The 14,258-nt window shown below is 40.1% G+C and overlaps 1 protein-coding gene across 1 annotated transcript; it reads right to left on the reverse strand.

Moving 5' to 3' along the window:
- Window positions 1-300: 300 nt before the first annotated feature.
- On the reverse strand, window positions 301-1,185 carry LOC132207460 (probable G-protein coupled receptor 139). Its single transcript, XM_059643075.1, has one exon. The coding sequence runs from the start codon at window positions 1,183-1,185 to the stop codon at window positions 301-303; it is 885 nt and encodes a 294-aa protein (XP_059499058.1).
- Between the last annotated feature and the right edge of the window lie 13,073 nt (window positions 1,186-14,258).

Raw genomic sequence — 14,258 nt, forward strand, 5'->3', positions numbered from 1 at the left:
TTTTAAATGCCAGTGCTAAAGCCACCTTTTTTAAAAATCAACTTAGACACGAGTTTGAAAATATTATCTTTGAATAGGTATGCTATCTGCAAAATGCAAAGAAAAAATCTTAAATAACTGAAAGTAACGCACACATCAAATGTCCAGTGAAAATATACGAAATATCTGAGTAAGGCATTTTTGCTTTACAGCCAGACGGGCAAAGGGAATTCCATTGAGGAAAATGATGTGAAATTAAGGCTCGACTACAAAGAAAATCATTTAAATTACATTTGCCTTGTCTGCATGTTTTCCAATTAATCAAAGGATTTGTTTCACTAGAGATTTCACTACATTGTTCAGCTCTTCTCTGAATTTGTTCTGGGTCACTGCATAAATACATGGGTTCAGGAAACAGCTCAACAACTTGAGGATATTTCCTGTTTCAGTTGCGATATATTCAGGGTTGTTCAAGTCACCTCGGTAATAATTAGGGTTTGACAGCCTAGTAATGGCCAAACTCATAGAATGTGTCAACCAAAGTAATATGAAACTGATTGATACCGAGAACAATAAAATGATGGACTTCCTACGGTTTTCCATCTCTGAATTGTTATGATTCTTATTTCTGTGACCCTGAAGCACAGTGCGAGTCCTATTCGCAATTAATATACGGTGGATGGTTAAAGAATTAAACAAGAACATTAGGATGAATGGAAGCCAAGCAATCCAGGCACTGTAAAACCAGACAAACGCTATCCCAGGAGATGAAGCTAAGAAATTTACACTTGATTGGCAGCCCCACTGGATTTTGTTGATGATTTTCTCTGGCTCATATGCAAACAAAACCGGTATATTCTTTAACAAGATCAAGACTGAGATGACTGTTAATACTGTGGTTGCAGCTCTTTTGGTGCAATATTTTGCTTTAAACCTCTGCCAGCAGATCACCACAAATCTGTCAAATGTGAAGGAAACGGTGAACCAGACAGTTAAATCGAGACTCATGGCGGTCATATATACAATGAGCTTACACACAGGTGTATAGGACAGGAAGGAAAATGGAAAGTGATAACTCAAAATATGATATACTATAATGCTGTTGATAATGACTAATAGATCCGCTGTTGCCATGGCCACCATGTAAGCTGAGATGCATTTGGAAAGGCCACAATTTCTTCGTAAGAGAATAAAAACTGTTATCATGTTCGCTGTAAGAGAAGCAAAAAGGGTAAGTAATATTGTAATGCACATTTGAAATAGAGGTGAAGGTACTGATTAAGAACATTTGAACAGATTGTGATTGATTTAAAAATAGAAAATGTACCCAAACGTTTAATATGTTGCGTCAGTCATCAATCCATATAGTATTGCCAGACTGTCTAAAAATCAATAATTTTCAATGCAGATGACACGTATAGTGTATTATTATTACAGGAGTTGTGTTTTCAGATAAAGTGAAACAAAAAACAGTCAGTGTCCAGACACGTTTCTTGGTATTGTTCTGGCAACATTGACACGAGGAAATATACAATATGTGGCGTCAACAAGGAGAAACTAAAATCTACTAAAAGCAAACAAGTGTGAATGACTTACCTGGAAGACAGGCAGCTGCGAGAAGTGGATAGTAAATCTCTTTCAACAGCAAAATTGGTGGTTTTCTCATTTATGAGAATGAATCACTTCCGTCATGTGTTGAAGGTCTCTGACAGTTGTATGACCAGGTTACGGAAAGCCAGTCTGTACTTATACACGCATCAGATCTCCAGAGGATTAAATGTGTCAAATCATCACTTACATTAGTTACAATCACTTCCATTTTTTTTGCATAATACACTAAATGAAACAGGATCTGACCTGACATCATACATTTAACTTAGATTGTCTTCCCTGTTGTTTGGACCTTGATGTCATGCGTATTACTTAGTTTCTGAAATTAGACAGTTGTCCTTTGTCTAAAATAAGCCTGACTCATGAATCGGTTTCAATTTTTTGTTTGCCATTAATTCCTGTATCTACAGTACTCTGCTCCACCTAACTGCCAGTAGCTGCAACTGTAACATATATGGGTGCTCACCACATTCTATCAATGATACAATTTCTTAAATTGCATACTCAGTCACTCTTACTGGGTAAGGGAATTCTAATAGCTTGATTACCATCTGTGAGAGTCACTTTAGTTTTTTTTTCTGCTGCCATCTTAATTTCACATGCCCTCTGCCACGGACAAATTATAGACAACTGAGAAATCCTCTGGAGTTTATCTACAGGCCTAAGTATGAACACAGAGCCCTGAATGAATTTTATTTTTCTCCTAGAAAACAGAGCGGCATGTCACATCTTCAAACAAGCTATTAATGCAAAAGAGTATAGAGGAGTATTCAGTATCAACACCAACACTATGAATGTTGTAACAGAAAAACTAATTGGTCTAAAGGAAGATTTGCTTTCTGGTACTGATGATTTGCATCCTGAGGTTATAAAATAATTAGCTGCAGAGATGGTAGCTACATTGGTTTTAATTTTAATCAAAAATAAATTCTTGAATTCCGGAGACATGCCAGATGATCCTAAAACTACCAATGTGTCATCCTATATAAAAAAAGGGAACGAGGCAAAAAAGTTGTTAAATATAAGCCGATCAGCTGAACACCTCAACAGCAATGATTGAATGGCAGAGGAGACTCGATGGGCCAAGTGACTAAGAGTCCTCTCCTATGTCTTGTGGTCTCATGGCATTATGCTCAAAATTCCTTCGACATTTTGAGAACGTCTGAACCAGAATGGAAATAAGGAAAACAGTCGAAGCATTGCATTTAGACTTTGCGTAAGCATTTCATAAGGGAGCTTACAAAAGGTTAAGACATTAAAGACCATGGTGTTGAAAGTTTTATGTGGCGTAGTTTGAGAATTCGATATTTGGCAGGAAATAACGAATGGTGTTAAGGATTACAAAGTGTGGAGCTGGATGAACACAGCAGGCCAAGCAGCATCTCAGGAGCAAGCTCTGATGAAGGGTCTAGGCCCGAAATGTTAGCTTTTGTGCTCCTGAGATGCTGCTTGGCCTGCTGTGTTCATCCAGCTCCACACTTTATCTTGGATTCTCCAGCATCTGCAGTTCCCATTATCTCTGATACAATAGTGTTAAGGAGTTGTTTTTTTGGTTTGGTGGTCTCTCTAGTGGGGTTCAAATGAATCAGTGCTGGGACCACAAACCTATACAAAATCTATGTTAATGATTCAGAGGAAGGGAGCAAATGTGCTTTTGCAAATATTCACATGACACTCTCAAAGGTGAAAATGCAAATTCTGAATGGGATACAATCAAGTTACAGAGAGGTATTGATGGACTGAGTAAGTGAGCAAAATTTTCCACCATGAAAATTTTTAAAAATTGGGAAAATGAAAAGTTGTTAATTTTCAAATGGAAATCAAGGACACAAAACATTATTTACCTGCAGACCACACAACAAAGGAGCAGAAATTAGGCCATTCAGCCCATCATGTCTGCTTTGCCAACCCCATTGTACTGCTTTCTCCCTGTAACCCTGAATCTCTTTAACACAGCCTTCTGTGGTGTGAATTCCAAAGATTCACCACTGTCTAGCTGAAGAAGTTTCCCCTTACCTCTGACCTAAAATGTCTACCCTTTACTCTAAGGCTATGCCCTTGGGTCCTTGACTCTCCTAACATTGAAAACATTTTCCCAACATTCACTCTGTCCAGGCCATTCAGTACTCTGCAAATTTCAACCTAGATGCCCCCTCATCCTGCTAAAATCCATTGAGCAGAGATCCAGGGTCCTCAAAATTTCCTCATATAGATCATAGATCACAGATCATAGAATCCTTTGGCCCATCAAGGCCACACTGACCCGTCCTCCTATAACCCACCTCATCTCCACATCCCTGAGCACGAAAGGCAATTTAGCATGTTAAGCTTTACATTTCTGCAACCATTCTCATGAACCTCCAAAGCCAGTGTACCCTTTCTGAGTTATGGGGCCCAAAGCTGCTTAAAATATTCCAAAAGTGGTCTGTCCAGAATCTTCTAGTGCCTCAGAAGTAAATCCATGCTTTTGCATTCAAGTTCACTCAAAGTAAATGGCAACATTGCATTTGCCTTCCTAACTACCTTCAAGCTTACCTTGAGAAAAATCCCAGACAAGAACATTCAACTCTCTGCACTTCAGACTTCTAAGCATTCTCCCCATTTAGAAAATGGTCCATGCTTCTATTCTTCTCACCAAAGTGCATGACCTCTCACTTTCCCATGTTGTACTCCATACCTCACACTTTCCCACGTTATACTCCACTTTGTACTCATTATACTTCATTATTTGAAAAGTCACAGAAAGCTGTAACACAGACATATTTAAATGTACTTATGCATAAAGCACAGGCGTGAGTGAGGAGTTGCAAAAGGTAATCAGGAAATTGAGTTGAATTGTGGCCCATATTTCAAAGCGGTTGGTTCAGATGAGCATGGAACAAGTATTACAAGGTGTTGGTGCAGGAATACTGTGAGCAGTTTCTGTATCTTTATTTAAAGAAATCTATCATTCCTTTGGAGGAATTCAGAGAATGTTCAGCTACACGATCCCCAGTGTGGGTGGATTGTAACATGAACAAAGGCTAAACAGGCTGGGAATCTACTGTTTGGAGTTTAAAATTATGAGAGGTGATCTCATTGAAACATGAAGAATTCTGAAGGAACTTGACCAGGTAAATGCTGAGAGAATGTCTACCCTCATTGGACAGCCTACAATTAAAGGATATGGTATCAGAATAAAGGCTAGTCAATCTGAGACAGAGATAAGGTAGAATTTCTTCTCGCAGGGGATTGCTGTCTTTGGAACTCCTTGCCACAGAGAGCCGTGGGGACAGAGTCCATGTGTATATTAAAGTCTGAGATAGTTAAATTCTTGATCAGTAGAGGAATCACATGTTACAGGGAAAAGGCAGGAATGTGGATGTGAGGAACATTGGAGCGATCATATTCCTGCTGGATGTCAGAACAGGCTCTAGAGGCAGTATGGTCTATTATTCATATTTCTTATAGTCTTATGTCCTTAGTATGTACAGATCATAGCCTTCAAATCATTGTAGTGAATGTTTGGTCAATCTGTCCATTGTTGGACAGATAATTATTTTTGTTTTTTTTGCAGCATGAGCTGGTTGCCTCATATTTTATGGAGCATCTCTGCAATCGTTATGATTTCAGAGAACGTATTAGTGACTGTAATTAATTCTATAGATTTCCTCAAGAACTGCACCTTCATCACACTTCTCTTACCCCATCAGTGTTGACCCTCCACCTCCAATAAACATTTACTTCAGTGAAAACTTTTGCCGAAAATATTTGTTTTCTGTTTTGGGGAATTTCGAACATTTTCAAAAGATTGAATCAATTTCCAGTGTCTGTTTCACGCAAAATGATGAACATTTTTCGCAGCCTGTCCCATACTTTTAACTGAAAGTCATAACTTCATGGCAGCTGTAAACCAATAGGAGTCTCGGAAAAACCTCGATGCTGTCCTTTTGTTGCTCATGTTTCTCCATCTGAACAAATTAATCACCCATGCTTCTTCTGATTGGGCTACGTTGAAATTGCTTATCAGTGCATATTTCGATCCGATGTTAACATTTTCTCTTCTGTTGCTTCCTGGCTGTTCGTTTCACATTATTCGTAATATCACATTTCCACTCTGACTCCACAATAGATCATCATACCTTACCAATTTCGACTCAGTCATCTTCACCAACACATGCTTAACCTAAACTTAATGCTGATGCCCCAGTTCTTCGTCATAATTTTAGGTATCATTTCACAATTCCCTCTCAGCATTCTCAAGTCACTTGCATCCGTTTATTGTTTCTGTCCTTCAGTTGCTGCCCTGGCTGCTACAACATATAACAATGTCAACTGATAAATGTTTTGTAGACGCTGCATAAATCTTCCACCACAAAACACGCCGCTGCATTTATTCCAACACCATTCGCTTCATACAAATTTCTGAACCTCCATATTGTACTATGACTGCTCCAAGGCATTTCAAACAGAGTAACTTGCTTTATCTTTGACACATAACATTTTTCAGTTAGATCTTTGCCTCATGCTCAAACTGACAGCTCGAATAATGGTTTTCCAGTCTGCAGCTTTAACATTCTACATGGTAAACGGAGTTTAATGTTCATTATTTGAAAGCTATTCCTTCCAATTTTCATTTTCAACCAACAAGCCTCGGTACAGAAATAGAGATGTGAAAACATACAGACTTGAAACTGGAATAATCAAAACTTTTGTGGAAATCTACAGGACTAGGGTGTCATATCCATGTCAGTTCCATCAAAAGGGGAACGCGCTGTCATTCTATGGATTGGCGACATTAGTTGTGAGCAGGGGGTAAGGTTATGGCTAACAAGCACACCAATTTTACAGTAAACGCACTGAAAATGCCTGCTATAGCAGCACAACAATGTCCCAGACATGGGTGTGATGAGAAGTCGATAATTACAGTGCCACAGTGTGAGTTCTCCCTGATTTGCTCCCAAGTTCAATCGGGATAGAACATGTAGAATGGCGCCATTAACCTTTGACACAGCATAGGAAGTCAACCCACCTCTGTGTACCAGATCTTAAAGGTGGGAAACTGAGTCTGTATCAAATCAGAATTCCTACAACCCGACCTTATCCTGCCATATCAATCAGTATCCAAAATAATGTCGTTTGAGAAGACAGATGCGGCTTTCCAGAAGAAACGATTTGCCCATCTTCAATCCTTGTTATTGAAAACAAAAGAAAATTGCATTCTGTTCCTATTTATCAAGCCAGAGATCTACTTTTCTTTCCTACTACTTTCAAGAATTGTATTTGTGAATCATTGGATCCTCCTGTAACATCGTACCATTCAGTCCTGACAGTTTGTTTTCATCTCTGCTGCCAAAATGCGTTACTTCACACTTCTATGGATTCAAATGCATCTATCCTATGGTCGGCAACATTTTTTTCTTTCCATTTCCGCTTCCTTGAATGCAATTAACTGTCCTCCTGAAGATTTACAACGTTTGCACTATCTGGAAACTATTAAAATATGCTCCATTGCTGGCCGAGTGAATTTGGCTAGCAAGATCTGAGAGCTTGGGAGAGAGTGGAGACTGAACACAATATTGGAGCAATATTTATCCACCATAAACTCTGCACTGAGTCTTGACTGAGTGGGGGTTGATTCATAAAATGGTCCATTTGGTTTCAGTCATGTGTGAACTGATATAAAGAATTATCGCTCCTGCGCAGACATGCGCAGTTAAAGATTTTTTTTTGCATTCACCATCAACATATCTCAAATAATAATCCCAGCCCCGATGGAGCTTTGCCATCGACTCTTCTCCAGTCTGAACAACAAACATCATCAGCAAATCTTGATTTCTGACTCTTCAACAGTTTTCTCTTTAGGTTGCTGCTGTCCCTTCACATCTAACAGCTTAACGCTTACTCAAGAGTCAACTTGTGTCACAACTTGTTATAAAAAAACCCTTTGAAATTTTCTTGATATGACATTCATCTGATCTTCATCAGCCCTCTCTGAAATACATGGGGTGATCTGATTAATTGCATGGGATACAGAAAATCAGAGAATGAGGAGATCTTTCATCCCATTCTGTACCTACATGTACTATTTTGTCCAACTTCCACAAATTTACGCTGTCAGGAGGATGTCTCTGTTCCATAAAACCATAAGAAGTCAGAGCAGGAACAGAACGTTTGGTCACTTGAGTCTGCTCTGCCATTCAGTTGGAACATACCTCATCCGATATTCTTCACATCAGCATTCCTACCCTTTCCCCTTATCTCTTGGTGCTGTTCGTGAAAAAACTGAATATGATCGAAGTGCATTATCAGCTATGTCATTACGGAATTTGAGCAGTTTCCATGTGAAATAATGTGGCATCCTGGAACTGTATAAAACAATTCTTAGACCACAGATACAGACTTGTGTGCATTTCTGGAATGTACATCATTGTCCGGTGTGATAGCCCTGGGCGCCTTGGGAGACAATGTGTCTGAGCTTTATTCACGTGGAGTTGTGAATGTTCTAGGTTTGTTTTCCCATGGGCCAGAGTTTGCTCAGCGGAAATGATTGAGAAGTACAAGACCCTGTGCGGCATACTGGATGGAACTTTTCCAATTGGTGAAGAGATCAGTAACTGAGGTAGGGATTAGGGTGATGATGCAGTTAAGGTGAGGGGCAGGAGGTCTATGGGACATGTGAGTAAAAGGAATCACCCAACCGATGACGGGAATCTTTAAGTCATACCATTTAAGAAGAATTTAGATGTGTACTTATGATGACAATGCATACAAAGCATGGGATCAAATACTAGAAAATGGAGTTGAAATACTTCAGTGGTTTGCCTTTGACTGGTGCACACTCAGTGGACTGGACCACCTTGTCCTGTGCTTTTGATTTCGAAATCTCTATACTGACATAATTTCAAAACAAAAGAATGAAAAGAAAATGACCACAGGAAAAAGAAATTAAATTTACAGCTGAGATAGTAAGAACAGCTGATGCTGGAGTCAGAGATAACACAGTGTAGAGCTGGAGGAACACAGCAGGCCAGGGAGCAATCAGAGGAGCAGAAAAGTTGACGTTTCGGGTCAGGAACCTTCTTCAGAAATCAGCACTCAGCATATACCAGAGGGATAGTTCCTGAAGGCTGACTGGAATTCGAGTCCTGTTACTCCGAGTTAAGAATTTTGCACATTGTATCAGGTGATGATCAATGCAAAGCTGCCAAAAATAAAGAGTTGTTTTTGAGACATTTCCTATGATATCTTTCTCTGCTCCTGAGAATAAATTCTGATCAAAAGTATGTCAAAACGCCCTCCATAGTTGCTGTTAATTCGAGCACTGTGCTGTTTATTCAGTATAAAATATTGGCAGCTTGGTCTGCTTGCACAACTGCATCCTATGCCACGGAAAACATAAACTTCCTCAACAACAACAAGAACAAAGTTGCGGGAAAAGCTCAGCAGATCCGGCAGAATCTGTGAAGGAAAAACACAGAGTTAACATTTCGGGTTCAGTGAACCTTCCTCAGAACTGATGGTGCCTAGGAAATGTCAGTTTAGATGCACATAAAAGGGAAGGGATAGGGAGTAAATGGTAGGATAAACCCTAAAAGAGAGAAGAGTAATTGGATAGACAAAGAGTTGATAATGATCAGACTGTGAGAGAGAATAGTTGGTTATGGGGACTATTAGTGGCTACCAACAGGTGGTGAGTAATAGCAGGCTTTGTGGGAACAAGGCCCGCTGCGTGGGGCAGGGGGCTCGGACATGGGAGAGTTTAGGCCTTAAATGATTGAACTCAGTATTGAGTCCGGAGGGCTGCAGTGTGCCCAAGGGGGAAATGGGCTGTTGGTCTACTAGCTTGCATTGAGCTTCACTGGAACACTGCAGAAAGCGAGAGATATATATGTTGACCAGGGAACAGGGTGGTGTGTTAAAGTGGCAGGCAACAGGAAGCTCAGCGTGATTTTTGCAAGTAGAACACAGATATTCTGCAAATTGGTCACCCAGTCTAAGATTCATTTCCCTGACGTAGAGGAGACTACATTGTGAGCAGTGAATGCAGTAGACTAGATTCTGGGAAGTGCAGGTGAAGTGTTTCTTCAACTGGAAGGTATATTGGAGCCCTTGGCTACTGGGGAAGGAGGAGGTAAATGGGCATGTATTGCACCTTTGCTGGCTACAGAGCAAAGTGCTGTCAGGTTGCGCGAGGTGTTGGGGGTGAAGCAAGTGTGGGCCAGGGTATCACAGAGGTAATAGTCCCTGCAAAAGGCAGATAAGGGAAGGGAGGGGATTATGTGTCTTGCTGAACGTGGTGGAAATGGTGTCTGATGAACTTCTGGATGTGGATCCTGGTGGGATGGTAGGTAAGGACAAGGGGATCCTCATCGTTGTTGTGGGAGGGAAGAGAAGGGGTGAGGGTGGAAGTATGGGAGATCAGTTGGAACTAGTCGAGGGTCCTGTCGACAATGGATCTTGGGAATCCTCAGTTGAGGAAGAAGGTGAATATTTCAGAAGCTCCCTTGTCAAATTTGGCCTCACTGAATTTTTCCAATGGAGACGGAGGAACTGAGAGAATGGGATGGAGTCTTGACAGGAAGTGGGGTGTGAGGATGTATAGTCCAGGAAGCTATGGGAGTCAGTGGATTTGAAGTGGATATTAGTGGCCAGTCTATCCTCACAAATGGAAACTGAAATGTCAAGGAAGGTAAGGGAGGAGTCAGAGATAGACCAGATGAAAGTGAGGGCGGGGTGGAAATTGAAGGCAAAATTGAAGGATGGAAGCAGCACCAGTGATATCATCAGTGTATTGGAGCAAGAGTTATGGGTGCAGGCTGGAGTAGGACTGGAACAAGGAACGTTCCACGTACCCCATGAAGAGACAGGCATAACCAAGGCCCATGCCAAGAGACCTGTGGTCACCCCTCTTACCTGAATAAAATAAGATGCGCTAAAAGAGAAGCGTGGAAGGTGAGGGTGAGTTTGACCAAGCAGAGGAGGGTGGTGGTGAGTGAGGATGTTTCAGGTCTTTGCTCCAGGAAGAAGCGGGGCTGGAGCCTATCAGCTTGGAAGCAGAGCAGGGAGATCACCGGATGAAACAAGATCAGTTACAGGAGGAGACACAATCACTTTATGTGCCCTGGTGGGGTCATGGTCCAGAGGAAGGTAGGAGGATGTATCTGAGAGCTGGCGCTCAGCTTCTCCAAGATAGAGGTTGTAACACCTGACTCCAACAGCACCACTCTTTTCGACAGGCTTACTGACAAAGTCGGGATTAGATCTGAGTGCATGGAGTGTCGTCAGATATGAGGGAAATAGATTGGATTTGTTGAGGGGAGCAGAGAAATTCACGTGACTAATATCACATCAACAGTTCTCAATGAACAGATTGAGTGCACCTCCATCTACACCTAAATGAATTTTGAGCACGACATGATGCTAAACTCTTCTTCTGCTGTCTTTGTTATTTACGACTCCTGTATTTTTATATGTCCCCTCTTAATGTCCTCTAAGAAATATTCGAATATAAATTTGCTGATGTGGGGAGAATATTGTAAAGTTTGTGATGTTATGAGTCCTGGGGCATCGACGGGACCAATCCAATTGGTGATTAGTTTAGGATGAATCCATATGCTATTCAGTTCTGGGTGGGGAATGGTGAGAATCCCAGTCTGGGTACACCTTCACCATATTTGGACAAAGGTTCTCTGTGCCCTCTTTTAAAAGTTAATGAAAATCCAACAACATAAGTGAGTATAAAGGTGATAGACCAGTAATTGATCCATAACCAGGTATTGTTAGAAATAAAATGGACAAACTTCAGAATTTTAAATTCTGTTATTCAACAGAGTGCTTAAATACTAGTGTCAGTAATGAGAAGGTCTATCTCCTGGAGCGACAGAGTGGTGCAACGGGCTTTTCTGATATTCCTTAGACTTAGAGGGACTGTGATGGGAACTTAGAGAAAGCTGGGTCCCTACCCCAATAAATTTCCTGATCCCTGTGACCAACTGAGAGAGAGTGAGAGAGTGAGTGAGAGAGAGAATAAAAAGGAATGAAATGTAACTTTGACCCCAATTGTTGAATTGTCTGCTTAATTAAGGGCATCTGGGTGAACGAGTTTTTGGGTTAACAATTGGGTCAAAGTTCTTGAGCATAATATTTCCAGCCCAATGAGTACAATTTTTGGAAGAACATCATTCAGATTTAAGATCTGTGTAAATGATAATCTGCATATAATAGCAGATGCAATCTTTATTTTTTGCTTTCGAACTTTAGATAACATGTGGAACTGATTATTGAGACTGTATTGCTGGCTTACACAAGTGAAATACACAAGTGGACAACAAGGATCTCTTATTTGGTAGGGAAGCTGAGGCATTAGAAGTGACTTAAGGGCAGGAATTATCATTGGCAAATAAATGAACCTGCTTCTCTTTTGAAAACTGGGAAATTGTTGATTCTACTCCTATAGATAATAGTGTGTTCCTTAACAGTGCAGTAAGTGTTAATATGTCTCTTAACATAACAATCAAAACAAACCAAGTTTCATTTGTCTGTGATTCTAATAACTGTAATTAATGATGCTGGCAGCGCAACTTAATTGAAAGCCTAGGGCATTTATGCATTTAAATAAAGGATCACTTTCAGTATAACAGCCACATTGACAGTCCGAATGTTTCAATTTACTCATTATTCTTTCATTCTCAGGAGACGGGAGAAGCAATTCTGTTATTGATTAAAGAAATTTACTACCCAATTATTGCGATTATCGGTGTACCTGGTGAGATATTGTAACATTCTTGTTGCAATGACTTTTAACTGTCTCAATGCGCTTTTCACATATTTGATAAAGTGTATCTGTGTGTCACCCACATGCTGAAACACAAATTATTTCATCTCTTTTCATTTCAGTGAACTTGATGACAATTGTGATGCTTTCCCGTGGAAACTGAGGTCTTTCTAAATGTATTTCTGTATACATACTGGCTATGGCAACCGCCGATCTACTGGTCATAATAATCAATGTAACGGTGTATCATATTTTCAGTTATAACTTTCCATTTTCATTTCTATACTATACTTTTGTGTGTAAATTAATTCTGCATCTTACTACTGTAAACTGGATTTGTCAACTTGGTTCACAATTTTCTTCACATTTGACTGATTTACTGATATCGGCTGCTAGGATTTAAAGCAAGTTATTGCACTGAGGGGACAGCAACTGTGGCTATAAAATTTTTCTCTTTGTTGACCTTATTCAAGAACATCCCATGCTTCTTTGCTTATAGACATGAGAAAAAAAATCAACAAGGTACACTGGGGGTGCCAACCCAGTGAAGCTTTCTTTTCTTCATCCATTGGAGCAGCAGTAATCTGGTTTCACGCAACTTGGAGAGTTTGGCTTCCTTTTACCTTAATCGCTGTGTTTATTTTTTTTGACAATTAGGTATATTTCATTGGCAAGTGGAGCCCAAAGGAGACTCAGATCTAACAGAACAGGGAGGAAGTCTGATGCAGAGATAGAGAATTAAAGGAAATCGATTACGTTACTCTTCACTGTGTCAGGAAGCTTCTTACTGCTGTGGCTGACAGCAATCATTAGTTTTGTAACTACCAGAATGGTAAATGTTAATTTTTACAAAGGAGACCTCACAAACGCTGGATACACCACCACTGAAATAGGAACCATGTTGAAGTTTTTGAGTTCCTGTCCAATAACTTTTATTTATGTAGCTACCCAGAAGAATTTCAGAGAAGAGTTAAAAAAGATGCTACAATATCTCAGGCACTGGATTTAAGGTTTGTCAAAAAATTACAGAAATATCATCTTGTGCGCAAATCCCAGGGATTTAATGTTATTTTTATTGCAGTCTGAGATGGAAATTTTTCATGTGCCAATTATGATACTTTTTTCAAGCATCTGGTGAAATGGTGAAAATATTATCATTTGGGCCTTCTTGGACAAACATTAAAACATAATCAGGAAAATGTCTGTCATTTAAGAAAATCTAGCATGTATTTCGGAAGAGTATTTGGTTTCTGAGAAACTTCCAGAAAGTTTTGTTTCATGTGACTTTTTTTAATCATGTAGATTGGTGGTGTTAAAGTGGTGATCAAGAAATTCAGAACGGATTATGTAAAGTGAAACCCAACTGACTTACCTTGAAATAACAAAGTGTGGAGCTGGATGCACATAGCAGGCCAAGCAGCTTCTCTGATGAAGGGTCTAGGCCCAAAACATCAGCTTTGGTGCTCCTGAGATGCTGCTTGGCCTGCTGTGTTCATCCAGCTCCACACTTTGTTATCTCGGATTCTCCAGCATCTGCAGTTCCCATTATCTCTGACTTACCTTGAAATATGGAGCTAATAGAATGATGAGCTCAAGAGCAACATGTGTACAAATTTAACTCAATGGTAGGAAACTGAAAGTAGCTGTTGCACGTTACTACTTTTAATTTTAGAAGAAACCAAAGTTTTAGAGTTGTCCCCAGTAGTTAGTAGTCTCACTGCAGTTTCTTGTGGAACATATAAATGTTATTGACCTTAGTGTGCAGGATGCCATTTTCAATTCTGCAGACGATAAGAAAATGGTGATTGTTGGTAACTGTGAGCAATACAGAGTCGTGAAGGAGCCCCTCGCCACCACCCAGCCACAAACCCCTATGACACTACACACAAACACACACTCAGGGCATCCCAGG

This window comes from Stegostoma tigrinum, chromosome 47 (genome assembly GCF_030684315.1).
Source record: "Stegostoma tigrinum isolate sSteTig4 chromosome 47, sSteTig4.hap1, whole genome shotgun sequence".
In the NCBI taxonomy this organism is placed as follows: Eukaryota; Metazoa; Chordata; class Chondrichthyes; order Orectolobiformes; family Stegostomatidae; genus Stegostoma; species Stegostoma tigrinum.

What these genes read in the sequence shown, in the direction of transcription:
- LOC132207460 (XM_059643075.1), bottom strand. Translation starts at nt 1,185, where the DNA reads ATGATAACAGTTTTTATTCTCTTACGAAGAAATTGTGGCCTTTCCAAA.